This window comes from Meriones unguiculatus, chromosome 9, assembly GCF_030254825.1.
Source record: "Meriones unguiculatus strain TT.TT164.6M chromosome 9, Bangor_MerUng_6.1, whole genome shotgun sequence".
Classification (NCBI taxonomy): Eukaryota; Metazoa; Chordata; class Mammalia; order Rodentia; family Muridae; genus Meriones; species Meriones unguiculatus.
This window is the reverse complement of record NC_083357.1, coordinates 118,440,847-118,456,439: the sequence shown is the minus strand read 5'-3', so window position 1 is coordinate 118,456,439 and position 15,593 is coordinate 118,440,847. Positions and strand designations below refer to the sequence as shown.

The 15,593-nt window shown below is 44.9% G+C and overlaps 1 protein-coding gene, 1 long non-coding RNA gene and 1 other non-coding gene across 5 annotated transcripts in view; 2 read left to right on the top strand and 1 right to left on the bottom strand.

Moving 5' to 3' along the window:
- The window catches only part of Clybl (citramalyl-CoA lyase), a 182,893-nt gene that overhangs the window by 5,587 nt on the left and 161,713 nt on the right, over positions 1-15,593 (bottom strand). Inside the window, exon 7 of one of the 2 annotated variants that reach the window (XM_021644469.2) lies at positions 11,631-11,755. In XM_021644469.2, coding sequence (XP_021500144.1) covers positions 11,631-11,755 — 125 coding nt within the window. Of the gene's footprint in view, positions 1-11,630; positions 11,756-14,234; positions 14,618-15,593 lie in introns of those variants that run through there. The other variant, XM_060391655.1, reaches the window with a different exon arrangement.
- The window catches only part of LOC132656539 (uncharacterized), a 67,255-nt gene that overhangs the window by 42,308 nt on the left and 9,354 nt on the right, over positions 1-15,593 (top strand). Inside the window, exon 2 of one of the 2 annotated variants that reach the window (XR_009594319.1) lies at positions 11,125-11,192. The exons of the other annotated variant lie outside the window; for it this stretch is intronic. This is a non-coding gene — a long non-coding RNA (uncharacterized LOC132656539). The remainder of the gene's footprint in view (positions 1-11,124; positions 11,193-15,593) is intronic. 2 annotated transcript variants of the gene reach the window in all.
- On the top strand, positions 7,861-7,967 carry LOC132656761 (U6 spliceosomal RNA). Its single transcript, XR_009594453.1, has one exon. It is a non-coding gene; the product is annotated as a U6 spliceosomal RNA (small nuclear RNA).

Below are 15,593 nucleotides of genomic sequence, written 5' to 3'. Positions count from 1 at the left end.
ATATCTGTACATTGATTTGTGTGTGGAGGTGTGCATGCACACGCACAGCACCCAGAGGGTGACAAGACACTCAGTCTTCTCTTCCCTGGGAGGCCGGGCCAGACTCAGGCTTGGAGTGGAGTGCCTTTTACCCACTGGGCCATCTTGCTGCCCTCTGTTTGTTGGTTTGTTTGTTTTCTTTTTCGAGACAGGATTTCTCTGGCTGTCCTAGACTCACTCTGTAGACCAGGCTGGCCTTGACTCACAGAGACCCACCTGACTCTGGGATGAGAGACGTGCACAACTTTTTTTTTTTTTTTTGGTCACTGTTGGCCACTATCACATGTCCAGGTCAAATGCTGGCCTCAAATGGGCCTGAGGTCAACCTTGGGAGTCTCCAGCTAACATTTTGAGACTGGGTCTTCATTTAGCCTGGAGCTTCTGAATCAGCCCTGGAACTACAGTGCCCTTTGCCCAGCTTTCACCTACTCACTTTCACCCTCACTCACTCCTCTTTCTTCCCATCCTGCGGCTGTTTCACTGGCAGAATTCTGGGACAATTTGGGTGTGGTGCTCACTTTAGTGGGGTCTGGGTGCTGTGGCTGTTGGGCTGCTGGACAGAGAGCTCACTAAGAGGCAGCGGTCTCCCTGCTGCACTGGAGAGAGCCTCTTCACCTGCTTGAGCCTGCCTGGGACTCACTGCACGAGGTCACCTCTAAGAGGCCTCTAAGAGCTGGCCCCTCCCCTCCCTTGGCTGCCTGCACTACCCCCAAGATCCGAGGCCCCTAAATCAGGAACCTGGGCACTAAGAAGCTGGGAGCTGGCCTCGGCAACCTCTTCCCAGCCCTGCCACTGAACAGGACCCTTAGGAGTGGGCTCTCTGGCTTTCCTACCCATGACCCCCCCACACACACACACAGCCCTAGTGGTGAGCTGGTAGGGAAAGGATAGTTTCCCTTCCAGAGGAAATGGGAAGATTCCCTTAGCAACTGCATCAGCAACCATGCCTCATGCAAACTGCAGCCCCAGCAAATCCCAAACCGCTGCTTTCCAAACTGAAAGCTGGAGGGCAATATTATTAGAAAGACCCATTACCAAAGGTTTTTGTTGTTGCTGCCGCAGGAGCATGAACCCAGGCCACACACAGGCTAAGCATGTGCTCATCCATGTGACGCCTCAGCCCCACGAACTTTCATTTTAATTTTTTTTTTTTTTGAGACAGGGTTTCCCTGTGTAGCCTTGGGTGTCCTGGACCTCACTCTGTAGAACAGGCTGGCCTCGAACTCACAGAGCTCTGCCTGCCTCTGCCTCCTGAGAGCTGAGATTGAAGGTGTACGCCACCATGCCGAATTGATCGTATTTTTATATCTTTACAAAATATTTTCTGTATTTGAAACAAGGTCTGGCTATGTGTACCAGGCTGGCCCGGAATTTACTATCCAGCCCAGGCTGGCCTCAGACTCAGGGCAAAACTCTGCCTCAGCTTCCTCAGTCCTATTTGCAAAGATAATTTCTCATTCATAGCGGAGTGAAGGCATCAAGTTTTTATTACAATGCTAACGTTTTTCTTACTATCCGAGTGAGTGTGTGTGCGCACATAGACAATGTGTGGAGGTCAATGTGTGTGGAGGTCAGAGACAACTTTCTGTAGTGGTCCTCCCACCACAGGTTCGGGTCCACTTCGGGGCCGGCTTCCAGAGCAAGTGCTCTTCTCTGCTGAGGCCTCATTTCAGCTGTGTCAGCTGAGCACATGAGGACTTGTGAAGAGAACAGACTAGCACTAGAATAACCAAGGCTTTCCTCCAAATCCTAATGTCCTGTCAGTGAGCCCCAAAGTGTGACTGATGGGTACAAAGCAGCTATCTGAGGTGATCGGAAACAGTTGAAAATTTAATAACATTTATTTTTACATACTATATATTTACATTTAAAATTTAAAGGCTAGTTTATCTGTACTGTTATTTCAGGGGCATTATTACTTAGGAGGAGCTAAAAGTGAAAATAACTGGCATGCAGACGCTATGTCAAAAGGCAATTCCACAACTGAACTGGAAAAATCTGAAATCTTAAAGTCCTGTCGCAGAAATACCAACAGTACGATATGTGAGTGATATTTTGAGCCTTTGAAAGAACCACACAGTTTGCTAAAAGGAATAAGAAAAGAACAGGCATTTGACACTTCGTTTCACGATGCACATTTTAAAAATCATGATGTAGTCAGGGGACGGTGTCATGTGCCTTCACTCTCAGCACCACAGTCCTGGAACTTGCTCTGTAGAGCAGGCTGGCCTGGGCCTCACAGAGCCCCACCCCTCTGCCTCCTGGAGTGCCGAGAGTGCGGAATCAAAGGCGTGGGCATCCGCTGACTGGCTCCCCCCTTTTTAATGCTTCAATTTGTAGTGATAACTTGATGGCTATTTTAATAGCACCTTAATTTTTAACCCGGCAGTCATTTACTCCCAGGCAGTTTTCAGACACTAAGGTATCTCGAGGTGATGCTGTAGGCCAGCAGCAGTGATCCAGCAGCACCACGAGGTCCCTTCCACCCTTTCCACCCTGCGTTTGATAGGTAAGCCATGTGCACAATCATAGCATCAGAGCGTGTAACAGACCTGAAGAGAGTGGGCCGGGCTCCTGACTAGGGATGCAGAAGCCCCGGACGGGGCGCCCTCCTGAGCACCCCAGGAAGGTCCTCAGTGTCTGCCTCAGAGCCTCGCTTGGGGAGGCTGTGAGGGTCGGGCTCCCACAGCCTTCCAAGTCAAAGCCCGGAGAAGGCCCTGTGAGCCTTCCCTTCCGTCCTCCACCTTCCTGTAGCTTCACGGCGTTCAGAACTCATAGCACAGGCTATCACAGCGTTCCTCGTGTTGCTCCTGATATCGCCAAAGATGCTTGTCCAGATCTGCCATCAAAAGCTCCCGTGAGGAGAGCATCCCACCCATAAGGGGGTTGGATTTCAGTGGCTTTAATGGTTCGAGAGACATTAGCACTGATAATATGACACATCCATCTCTTTAAGAACTAGATTCAGGGGATGGAGAGGTGGCTCAGTGGTTAAGAGCACTGGCTGCATCTTCCAGAGGTCCTGGGTTGAATTCCCAGCACCCACATGGCAGCTCACAACCGTCTACAACTATAGTACCATGGGAGCCAGTGCCCTCTTCTGGTGTGTACACACATGCAGACAGAACACCCACACACATAAAATACATAAATAAATCTTTAAAAAAAGGAAGAAAAGAAACTAGACTCAGGAGTGCTAGATATTTGACCAAGACAAATTAGATTTACAAGAATTTAGAAAGGTAGAGAAAATGCTCATCAAATGTGCAGATCAGAGCAGTGACAAGTGGCCAGAAGAATCCCTAAAAACGGGGCAGATTCCCAGGCAGACAGTGGACGGCAGTGCTCACGCTTAGCTTTGGAAAGAGGAAACATAAAATCACTCAGTTCTCACTCTCCAGAAATGGGGGGAAAAATCTGTGTGTCGTCCTTGGTAAGATTAACGCAGGTGTCAGGGAGAGGCGACCGTGGGACAGTGTGGCTGGGGAAGGTGCCAGGCAGGACAGGACAGCCGGGGTGGACAGCCGGGGTGGACCACCGGGCTTCTCGTGGCCTGTGACCAGTCTGTACAGATGGAGGGTCTTTGTGGCTCAGGGGTGTCTCTACAAAGAGTGACAGAGACCAGCAGGCCCTTGTGTCCTCTGACGCGCAGGGACAGGATTTACCGTAAATATTCAGAATGGCCCGGTGGCAGAGAAGCTGTTGTTCTAAGCATCTTTGGGTGAGGGAAGTCAGGCAGCACAGAAAGCTCTCTGCCAAGGGCTTCTGGGAGTCCTAGAACCTAAAGGAGTTTCTAAATTTGCCGGCAAAGTCAATTTTGTGGTTATTTTTGTAGGTTTTTTTTCCTCTGAAAATGGCTTTTTTGAATGCTTAACACAATAAAAATTCCACACATTGTCAGTGTGTAACTCACCAGTGTTTCAGTAAGTACACAGTGTTTGATGTTATCCCCCTTCACCCGAGTCAGTTTGTAGACTCACTAGCGTCCACTAAGTGCACAGTGTTTGGTGGTGAGTCTATCTCTGTCTGATCCTCCACCCCTGCCCCTGTGCTTTTCTGGTGCTGAGACAGAGCACAGGGTTCCCACACTTCCCCCCCAGCAGACCTGGCTAAGCGTGAGGGTGTTTTTACGTGGTGTGAAGGACTTCATGGTGGGCTGGGGATATAGCTCGTTTGGTAGGAGGCTTGCCTAGCAGACAGGAACCCGGGGTCCAGTCCTTAGCACCATATCAGACCAGGGGCGCTGGCCAAGTCCCGTGATCCCAGCACTCTGGAGGTAGAGGTAGGCGGGTCAGAGGTCGTCCTCATCTGCTTCGTGAATAACCAGCCAATCAACCAACAGATACTTCAGGCCAACATAAGCAGTAGCTGCTGACGGAAAGCCTGACCGTAAGCGCCATATTACCCCAGTGTCTAGCCAAGGCCAACAATGCTAAGCCCCTGGGCTGCTCCTCCTCCTCCTCCTCTTCCTCCTCCTCCTCCACTTTTAAATCAGATGTAAACGGGCTAACGTGAACACTGAGTAGTTTTTCCAAGTACAGCAGATGGGGGAAAGCCTTTAAATTCTTCTAGAAGACAGCAAGAAAGCAATGTCACAGGCACCGTTAGAAGCAGGACATGGTGGCACATACCCACAATCAGTTGCCATAGTTTGAAACCACCCTGATCTTCACAGTGCGTTCCGAGCCAGGCAGGGACTCACAGAGGAGCCTGCCTCAAAAGCAAAAGCAAACAAAAACCAAAACAAAACAAAAAGACCCAGCAATTTATTTTCAGGACAGTTAGAAATGAGTAAGACAGTCACGCCTTTAATCCCAGCACTCGGAGGCAGAGGCAGAGGGGGATTAATGTGAGTTCAATGCCAGCCTGGTCAGTGGGTCCAGGACAGCCATGGCTACACAGAGAAGCCCTGTCTTGAAACAAAACAAAAACTTTTTGAAAGAAAGAAATTTGTAAGAAGTTGGTTCAATAGTGTTTCCTAATGTGTTTTCAGTGGCCATTTCTACTTAGGGTGCTATAGGGATCCGTGGAGACAGCAGAGAGAATTCTCTGTTCGTAGGAGGGCACTGAGATAGCTCCACTAAAGTGAAAAAAATAGAGAGTTCTAGAAATGCTTGGCTTTTTTTTTTTTTAATAAAACAAAATGTCATTTTCTGGCTTTTAGTGTAAACAGGAACGATAAAATTCCATCATAAAATGCCCAAAACCAGGGCTGGAGGGGTGGCACATCAGCTGAGACCTCTCGACTGCTCTTGCAGGGGACCCGAGTTTGGCTGCCGGCTGCTACGCCAGGCAGCTCACGCACTCCTGTAACTCTGCTCCAGGGCTCCCACACCTCAGCCCTGAGCAGGCATTGCACCCACTAATTAAAGGAAACCTTAAAAGTATCAGCAGTTTAAAAAACTCCCCAGGCTTCTGTAGCCAGCTGGAGGGTACAGACAGATGTGTGAGAGCTGAAGGGAGAGGCAACACACGGAGGACGCCAGGGAAGGCAATGGTGGGGTGATGACAACAGACACAGTCTACAGAGCTAGACCCAGAGGCAGAAAAGGGTGAATGTCCAAGGAGGGACATTCCTGGCCCTGGGACCCTGCTAGGTGTACATCATTTGCGTGTGGTGAAAGTTAGCCTTGGACTACATGAGGCCTTGTGGTTAAGGCTTCCCCAGCCTTCCTCTGACCCTTTCCAATATCCCTTGGGCATGTGGAATGGGTTTGGAGTAAACTGAGCCAATCAAGAGGCCTTCCGGGGCAGGGTGGACAAAATCAGGACAGCACAGGGAAGGAAGGGCTGAGCGATTCCCGGAAGAGGCTGTTCCTTCCTTCCTTCCTTCTTTATATACAGACTTGTATCTCTATATAATCTGAGCTACCCCTATTCATATTTTGACTATAATGGGAATACTTTTAATATTTTATCTGGGGCTGAGGAGATGGCTCAGCACGTAAAAACCTTTCTGCACAGGATTGAGGAACTGAACTCAGAGCCCTTGAACGCCTGTAAATGCTGGGTGCTGTGGGCTGTGTGCATCCCCAGCGCTATGAAGATGGAGCTGGGAGGACCTGGGAGGCTGCTGAGCAGCTAGTCTAGTAAAATGGCACGCTCCAGGCTCGGAGAGAACACCAGACAATCCCCACACAGGCATGCATCACACACACAACAAAATTTAAAAAATCGTATCCAGTCTGCAATTTGTGTATTTACTGTTACCCAGTGGAAAGCATGTTTGTACTATTTTATTTAAGAATGGTGGGGGCTGCTTTAGAACTACCTTGGATTGAGTGATTCCAAACCTTGTTTTGTTGTTGTTGTTTGGGTGGGGGTTGTGCAGGGAGTTTCAGGTCTGACTATACGATTTCTGGAATTTATCCAGCAACAAGAATAATATTTAACCCCCCCCACCACAAATCACCAACAACAACCTTTCAAGTGTAGGGGGAAATATAAATACAGAGTAAAGCTATTTTGATTATACTACCTTTAAGAATCAGTTTTAAAGAATCATATTAAAGATGAAGCCAACAACTTAAAAGGTTACGAAACCTAACCTATAAAAAAATGAAAATAAAAGCCAAAGCAAACCAAACAAAAATCCTCTTATCCCTTGATGCTGGGCTGGCCATTTGCCTCTAAAAACAATGAGGCTAGCTATAAGCAGCAGGGGAATCCCACTAGCATGCTTTCAATGTGTCTTTCTTTTTTAAAATTGTAATTTGGTGTGTATCAAATTCATCATAAAGTCATCACTGGCATACCCAGATTTCCTAAGGACTGGACTTTTTGGAGCCAATATAGCATACAGCTCTGAAAACTCTAAATGAACAGGGACACAAAAGGAAAAAGCAATTACCAGGAATCTCAGAAGTAGATTCCTGCCCTATCTTTCATTTTCACCAGGATTCACCGGTGCTGGTCGGACCATTGCTGTTCAGAAATAGATGGCGAGGCTGTGGGTGGGGGGATGTGGATGGGTGGGATGTGGGCACTCGGTCATCTGTGAGTGGTCCACTCTTTCAGCTGACAAAGAAAATAAGCACATCTTTAGATGGTTTATTTGATCTGTATGAAAGAGGGGCGGTGGGCTTTCTGGCACTTGAACAAGTGAGAACAGCATTTTTGGCTGCGGAGATTTCTCCCGCGTTCGCTCAGGGAGCTTCAGGGAACCATCTGGATCGCACAGGATTTCTTTCTGTAACGCTCCTCACTTGGAAGCATAAAGGACAGGTGTGGAGCTGTGACCGTACCTCCGACGCCACTTGCTTTCTGGTTTTGGAAGGAGCGGTTTAGTACAGCTGGCAGCCTTGGGGTGAAAAAGGAGCAACTTCTCCTCTCTGCCTTAGCAAGAGACGCTTGTAAGTGCTCTCCCCACAGTTTATTAACGTCCGCTCATTAGCCCGCACTGTCGCTCCTTCGAGAAGGAACAGGAATGTTCCAGTTATGTGGAGTATTTACGGTCGTTATGTTACTGCTGCCCTTGTCTTTGCCCTTTATATTTGTTATTGGGACCTACATCTTGAACGAAGCTTCCCCTCCCTTGCTGCTTAGTCAGCTTGTGAGGCTGTAATGAATGAAAACTGCTAAAAATGTTCAAACAAAATCCTTCCAAACCCACATGGCACACTCAGGGCCATGATGGGATTAAAAAGAGGCTGCCTGGAAAACCAAGTCCAACTCGGATTTGTCGCCAGATACTGCAAGAATATGTCTATTCTAACAAAGGGCCTCAAAACTCACCATAAATAATCTGTGGGTATATGCTGTTCCTTCATACCCTCTCACCCTGGAGAGAAGTTTTAACTCACGTTAAGATCACCTTTGGCCGTGTTTGCTTTGGCAGTACACATAAGAAAATTAGAAAGATACAGAGAAGACTCGCACTGCCCTTGCACAAGGATGACACGCAAATTCACGAAGCGTTCTGTATTTTCACATGTTGAAAAAAAAGATTTCCTTTGATTAGTGACCATTTTTTAAATGCAATGAGCTCTTTCCTTGACTGTTATCTCTGTCTAACAAGCAATGAATGAGAGAAAGCCTTAGCACAGCCTCCTACTACAGAAGTGAGACACACACAGGGTCAAATGCTTTTACATACTGTATTAATACATGTTACAGGCACTTACTTCTGTGTACTTACGGTTTCTGCTGATCCTAACAGGAACTAATGACTCGAGAAGTTTCTGCTGGAATTACCCAGTTTTTACATTATGTAATTTTAAGTGGATTAAAAAAATATAGACAAGAAAGCCATGTTTCTTCATTAAGCAAACACTAAATCCAATTCTGAATGGAGAATTTCCAGATATTATACAAATGATATATATGTAAATTATAAATGGTAACTTTGAAGAAAATTCTTTATACTTTTAAAGCAAATCACATGAAAGTGATTTATCCAAGCTAAAATATTTTACCAAGTGAAGCTAGAAGAACTAATGATTTGTAGGCTATATCTCAGAATACATTTTTCTGGAAGGAAGGAAGGATCTGATGGTTAATAATGTCAGCTAAATTACAAATATTTTACTTCCTGGGTATTAAAACAGGAACAGAGCTTATGCTGGATAACCTTTTAATAACAGATTTTAATAAGAGAAGCCAAGCTAAGGCTCCAAATGCTAGCCTCTTGCTTTCGTTTGTATTAAAGGGATAGCTGTGTCAGGTAAAAACTGGCTCATCTCAGCCTCTCTTTTGAGTACCATTACCTGTGGAGTGGTAATAGACGAGGTGGATTGAATGTCATTATTTTTCTAAGATAATTTTTTTTCATGATCTCATACTAAGTGCGTTAGACATGATGTTCATGGAACTTCTAACTCAATAATAATAATAATAATAATAATAATAATAAAGACGGTGTGATCAGAGTCTGAGCCCCAGCACTCACCTGCCTGTGATGTAAGCCTTCCCCTGGTTGGTGTCATTTGGAGAGACAGAAAGAGAAAGTAGGACTTGCACTATTACCACGTCACTTCAGAAAGTGAGTGACCCAGGGTTAACGGGCAGCTTCAGCTGTGCTTTGCTTTCCCAGCAGAACTGATGTGCTTGATGGAGGGCTGGGAGAAAGGCGAGGCCACAGCACTGGCCTTCTTGGACCGTTTCTACTTAAAGGAATTAATTAAACGATTGTCATCAGAGGAACGGGACAAGGCCTCAGGGAAATTCATGAGCACCTCCCTAGGAGCAAGACATCCACTCCGTCGCTGGAGTCACCTGTGCTCTGGACAAGACATCGGGGGTCCTAGCTTTCATAAATGGAACATTTGGACTAAAACAGATTAAATGTTTATGGGAGGTGACACGTCCAACAGCTGAGTGCTTATTTATGTAAGATCTCTGCCAAAGGAACCCACACACTATTTAAACCAAGAGAACCCTCAAGATCCAGGAGCACCTACCTGCAGCCCCAGAGTCTGAGGCCGGTTGACAGGCACAGCAAAAGAGCCTAGCTGGATAACATAACCGCACGTCCCTACTGGAGGCTCCATTACTGGAGTCACTTAAGCCTTGCGGGACAAAAAGCACCAGGGCCATTTGCTGTAGGAAACAAACCTCCAGACAGTGGCCAGGGAGGGAAGGACCTAATGGGCAGTGTGTCCTCTGATAAGGAAGGCCGGCCTGCAGGCTGCTGTGAAAGCTTATGTCCACTTATGCCCCAACAAGAGGGGTACTTCTTATTTGGAGAACGAATGAAGGGGGGGGGGGAAGCCCAGAATTTAACATTTACATCGCCATTATCAAAGGCCTGGGCAATTTTTCCTAGGAATAGTATTTTCAAGATATCATGGGGGGGGGGCAGTGCAGGCTGCAGTCTTTACTCAGGAAGGGTAGGAAGGGTGTGTTTCTGTCTGACTGTTGTTCGGGAGCGGGTGAAATTGGGGGTAACCTTACCCGTCTGCTTACAAGGCCAGGTACCTGCCTTTGTCGTGATTCAGTGTGAAATGGCGTGCCTGGTCCACGGAGCCAGCACCAGCCTCCCTGTGTCTGTCTGCCATTGGAAGGAAGCGAGCGCTGCCTCCGTTTACTATCTCAATAAGTGTTTATTGTCAGCTGGCATAAGGCAGAACTAGGGAAAGGGCACAGAGAGTGGGGTGAGTTTGTGTGTGTGAGTGTGTGAGTGTGTGTGTCTGCACACTCACGGCTGTGTGGGAGGGAGATGGAGCTGTGTACATGTGTCAGTAGAAGAGTGCACAGCTTTTCCTTCTAGGTGAATATGATGTTTATTACAACCTTTGGGTTGAAATACAGAAACTAACATAAAATACAATGTCAACCTAAAATTATTTTTCTGTGAAATGTATAATATTTTCAATGGCCACCATTGACATGAAATGAAAAAGAAATGATATTTATCATAAAACTGGTGTAATGCCCAAATGGGATCTTTCCTATAGAGATAGACCTTCTGCCTCAGGATATCTGAGAGTCTGTACAAAGATCTGTCTCTCTCTCACGCATGTGTGGTGGCAGTGTCTACCTGGTCGGGGTTGAAGGAAGACATCTATGGGCCGTGACCTACTTAACATTGTTGCCCATTCGTATAAGTCTTGGGATTTTCGGGTGTCCTTGGTGCCAGAGAACATGCAAGGAACATGTGTCATGTGACAGAGCCACCACTGAAGAGCAGGTTTTGCTTCTTCTCTGCTGTCTTTGTTACTTATTTTCACAAGGGTGAGTATTTAACATTTAGGACTTTAATAACCTCTCAGCATTCTTTTTCTCGTGAACAGTTCTGAATGGAAGGCATGGCAACTCCATTCAGAAGTCATGGCTGAGGTGAGGGATTATCTGCAGAACTGATTTATAAATGCAACTTTCCCCCGTCCCCCTGAAAAAGAGGCTAGCGGTATTATTGCAAATAACCTTTAAGATAATTAACTGACAATACTGCAACTAGCATAAAATCTTCCTTCAGGCGACACCTAATTTAAGTGTTACTGGCACAAAGTGGGGACAGATTGTGCATTACCCACGCAATATTTACATAGCAGAAACCCACAGAGCGGGAGACGCCAGGCTCAATGAAGCACTAAATTAGAACAACCGCACTCAGTGTTAATTCCCTCCATTCTTTCCAAACCTCAGGTCCAGAAATCGGTACAAACCCATAGCCAGCCTCCCACCCCGAAATGACTGAACCGAAGGAGACGGAGGTACTTTCTTCATAACACCCCACCCCCATTAAAATAACTTGAAATTTATTTCTTTTCTCCACAAGAACCATGTGGTCAAACTGTGTCTATTCCGCTACACCACGCTCTCACTTGGACCTGGAATTATTTTCGTACAGGTGCTGCATGGAAGACTATGCAGCAGAACCCAAGCAGACGTTCGCTCTTCTAAAGCTGCCAATACAGCTTAGGAAAATAAAATAAAACGAGAGGAGCCGATTAGTGAGGTATTTAGGGAAAGGGATGGTTGTCCACACTCAGCGATTTTCTCAATGACAAATGTTATTTCCATCTCACAGTTCCTCTCCCTCCTGCCAACGCAATGAGTTCTCCTTAAGCCATCCAAATGGTATTACTCGTTTTCACTCTTGCCCATAGTAATTTAAACTCTACCACTCGAGGCAGTGACAAAACACTTACCTTTCCCAGCTGCTGGTGTTCTCTGAAGGCAGCAATCAGTTCTTCAGCCCACTGAACTTTTTCCGGGGCTGGAGTAAATTGTTCTTGTACCACAGAGATCTGGCTAGGGTGGATCACCTGTTTACCTGCAGAGAGAGGGGCCACACTGCAGGCTCGGCACAGACACAAGCCGGGCGCTCCTCGCTCAGGACACCAACACCACAGCCTAAACCTCCAGACAGGCTTTCCCAGAAAACCACGTGAGAACGAGTATTCTAGGTGTACACAGAAGTGCCACTTCAGCATGGAAAATCTCTCGTTTTTAGTTATAGGTGGCGGACGAGGTAGCTTTTTTAATAACTACTTTGCTTGGATTTTAACTGGAGATTTCTGCAAATTCTCCATTATCTTAAGTTAAAGGTAGAATGAAATGGAATGAGAATTCTCTCAGCTTGTGTGAGCCTTCTGCCCATTTGGGATGGTTATCATATCCACGATGTGCCATTGGCTCAGCAGACGTTAGGACCACATCAGCACCAACGTATTTTCCTTTGTTTTGAGCATGTCATTTTAAACATGTCTATTTCAACGAACCTATGTCTAGAATTGTAAAGTAAATGGCAAATTTGAGTACTGTGGCATCTAGATTATTATATTTAAAATTTTTAAATAAAAAGATTACAGAAAAAATTATCCTCCAAAAATATATCCACATCTCTTTCTTCTTATGAGAGTTGGTTTGTCTTTAAATTATAAGAAATTATATCTACACAGAAATACCTTAAAAAAATCTTTGACTCTCTTTGAACTTTAAGGATGTTAAATAAAAACACTATCTATACGTAGGCCTCAAAGGATTCTACATAATTATGACATTCTTAATAATAATAAAAAACAATTTCACAATCAGGGAAGTATGGTATTTAATCAGGTCATTAATAAAATGCAATATAATTTAATGTCATAACAATGAGATCATGTCACCTGACAAAGTTATGACTGTAAATTGACGCTTTAAACCTGATGTGTACTTAATGGCTGCTAGCTGTATTTGTTACCACATCAAATTGCTTTGCTTTTAAAACAGCCGTTTCAATATTTAGCCACTATACGTTAGAGCTCACACGTTTTATAAAATACCAGTTTCTGTTACTATTTTTCTGTTGAATAAAGAAACAGCAATGTTTGCAAGAATAGTACAACAGGAATTTCCTCATGTGTCTCAAGAAAAGAAGCTTAGATGAATAGATAATACTCCTTTTAAATCCCAGCATAATTAAAACATTCTATGTTATCACTTCATTCTTGCCTGTTGGCATAGTAGAAAAATATTAAGAATCTATGTATATAAAAGCCCTTCAAACTATTTGAAGACTAATTTTTGGAGACAAATAATAGGAGTTACAAATGTGAACTACTTTCAAATAGTAGGTATCAATTCCACATTTAGTTATTTTAATAGTTGTAATAATATTATTTTAAAAGCTTGTCAGCACCCAGTAGTCATTTCCTAATTGTTAGTCTTGGATTTCATAATGTATGTACATAATTTACATTGCTGCGCAAAAATGCGGACTGCAGGGGACTCTGGTGCAGGCCCTGGGATATGAGGGGCAAACGGAACTAGTCAGCTGGGCCCTCCTGAGGCCCCCTGATGGCTCAGGGCACCCGCGTCTGAGGTGGAGGCCGCTGCCAGGATGTGCTTGGCTTTACGCTCTCATGCCAATGAGTCTTTTGTCAGTTTGTATACATTCCAGGGACGGTAAAACCGGCTTTAGTGCCATGTGGGAACCAAGCAAATATTTTATCCACAAGAGTTGTTATTGACAAGTTACCAAGAGGGTGCAAAATTGGACGACATTAAAATTTATGAGCGTGAGATCCTTTTTCAGGAGCACTTGATATATCTTGCTTTAAATCAATACCTGTCAAGCCTTTTAGGTAACTGTATGATGGTGTCATTTTTGTCTTCTACAAAAGACCGCAAAAACATAGAAAAAACCTAAATTGCTTCATATTTATAATCTTGCCTCGCAGCATATAGTAACTATAATGGCTAAGGCAATGGGAAAAGTTTTCTCTCGCTTTTAGGTTAGTTATCTTTTTGTTATTTAAAAAATCCTAAAGTTAACGGCCATGTATACAGCCAATGGATTGATTTTTAAATCAATCAGTGTGAGTGGGGACCCATGCAATAAAGTGGCAAAAACCAAACTACAGCCCACTGTTTGCCGTGATGCTAATTGCTTTTTAGGGGGGGAGGAAAAAATGGAAGGGAGAAATGACATAATTTTATTATAATCTTATGAAATAAAACTAAACACGTGCACGTATACATTTAAATTTTCATGTTGAAGCACAGACAACCCTTGCTCTGACCTAGTCTTCATCAGTGTTACAAATCACACGACACTTTCATTGATGCTGAGACCTCCGACCACCTGCTTCAGAGTCCTGCACAGTTGGTGACGATGCTGTCTTCTCCCTTCTCTCCCCTTCTTTTGCCACTTCCTTCCCTCTCTTGTACAAGGCTTACGGTATCACAATTAAATCCTAAAAATCAGTACCCTAAGATAATGAATGGCTTAAAATAGTAAGAGCATGATTTAAAAACTACTATACATGTCTCAGAGCATTTGATTATCCTTTATTAGTATGTAGAAACATAGTTGGGGCAAGAAAGACCTTTTTCTTTTCTTTTTTTTTTTTCTTTTATTTTCTCGAAATCAGCGTGTATGAAGTGTGGCCCCAGCTCACAGCCTCTGTCCCTTGGATGCACAATGGGCCCTGGGGCCTCGGCGCCTCCCCACATCCGGCCTCCATCTTCCTGTGATCTAACACTCCCCGTTGGGCAAAGACAATAGTGCCAGATCCAGAAGTTCTTCGCGCTGAGCTGGGCACAGTCTAGACATTTAAACCGGATTTGAAAGAGCTTGTCTTCTGAGATTGAGTTGGGGACCAATTTAATTCAGGCCTGTATCTTGAGAAACCTTTGAGCTCAGAAGAAGCTGGGGGAAAACCAAACCAAAACAAAACTACAAACTAAAAACCAAACCAAGAACACGCAGGGCCGGCGGCTGAGGCCAGAATGCCTGGCAGCCAATGCCGCACACTGTAGCCCAACAACACCAGGCTCTATTAGATAGATTTCATGGAGCTTTTTTCTCTAACTTTTCCATTTGGGCCACATTCTAACTGGCCACTCAAAGGAGGCAAAGACAGGCAGGCCCCACCCTTGTCTGGATCAGCAAGGGGGTCCCTTTTCTCTCAGTCCCTATAGTTCAGAGCGTTAAAAAAAAACATTTCTGTGCATGGGATCATATGTTTTTAAGCTTAAAAAATCAGGGGCTCAGGTTTACTTCAATGCTCTAGTATACACAGAAGAGGCCATCGAGTTTACTTCTAAGATAACTACACTGTTGTTTAAGCCTTTCAGCTTGTTTTAGGATGAGACATCCTCCACCAACAGACAGTTTTTCACTTCAAAGTACTTTATGAGACGTTCAGTTAAACCCTAACTAGTGCAGTACCAAAATTCTTTAAAAAGGGGATAACAGCAGCCCTTCCTTCTTCCTTCTTCCTTCCTTCCTTCCTTCCTCCTCCTCCTTCTTGCTGGGTATATCTATAGTAAACAATCTTAGCACTTTCACCATAAGAATAAATGAGAGAGAAAGAATACACACACAAACATGCCTGAACACACAAACAGGACAATTTATGCATAAGATTCTATTAAGGCTTTCAAAAGACAAAATTCTGTTGCAAAAGCCTGATTTTCAGTTTCCCTGGACTCAAGGGTACGGGAGTGCTGAACACACTGCTGGCTATCGGTTACCTGCCTGTCCCCCATACAGGCCTGTGCAGGACCCACTGACCCAGGGCCAGCCCGTACTCACAGGTGCCGAAGGTACAGACACTGACTGGGAGACATGGAGGAGAGAGGGCCTTCAGTGGCCAAATAACTTTAAAAACTCATGAGCAAAA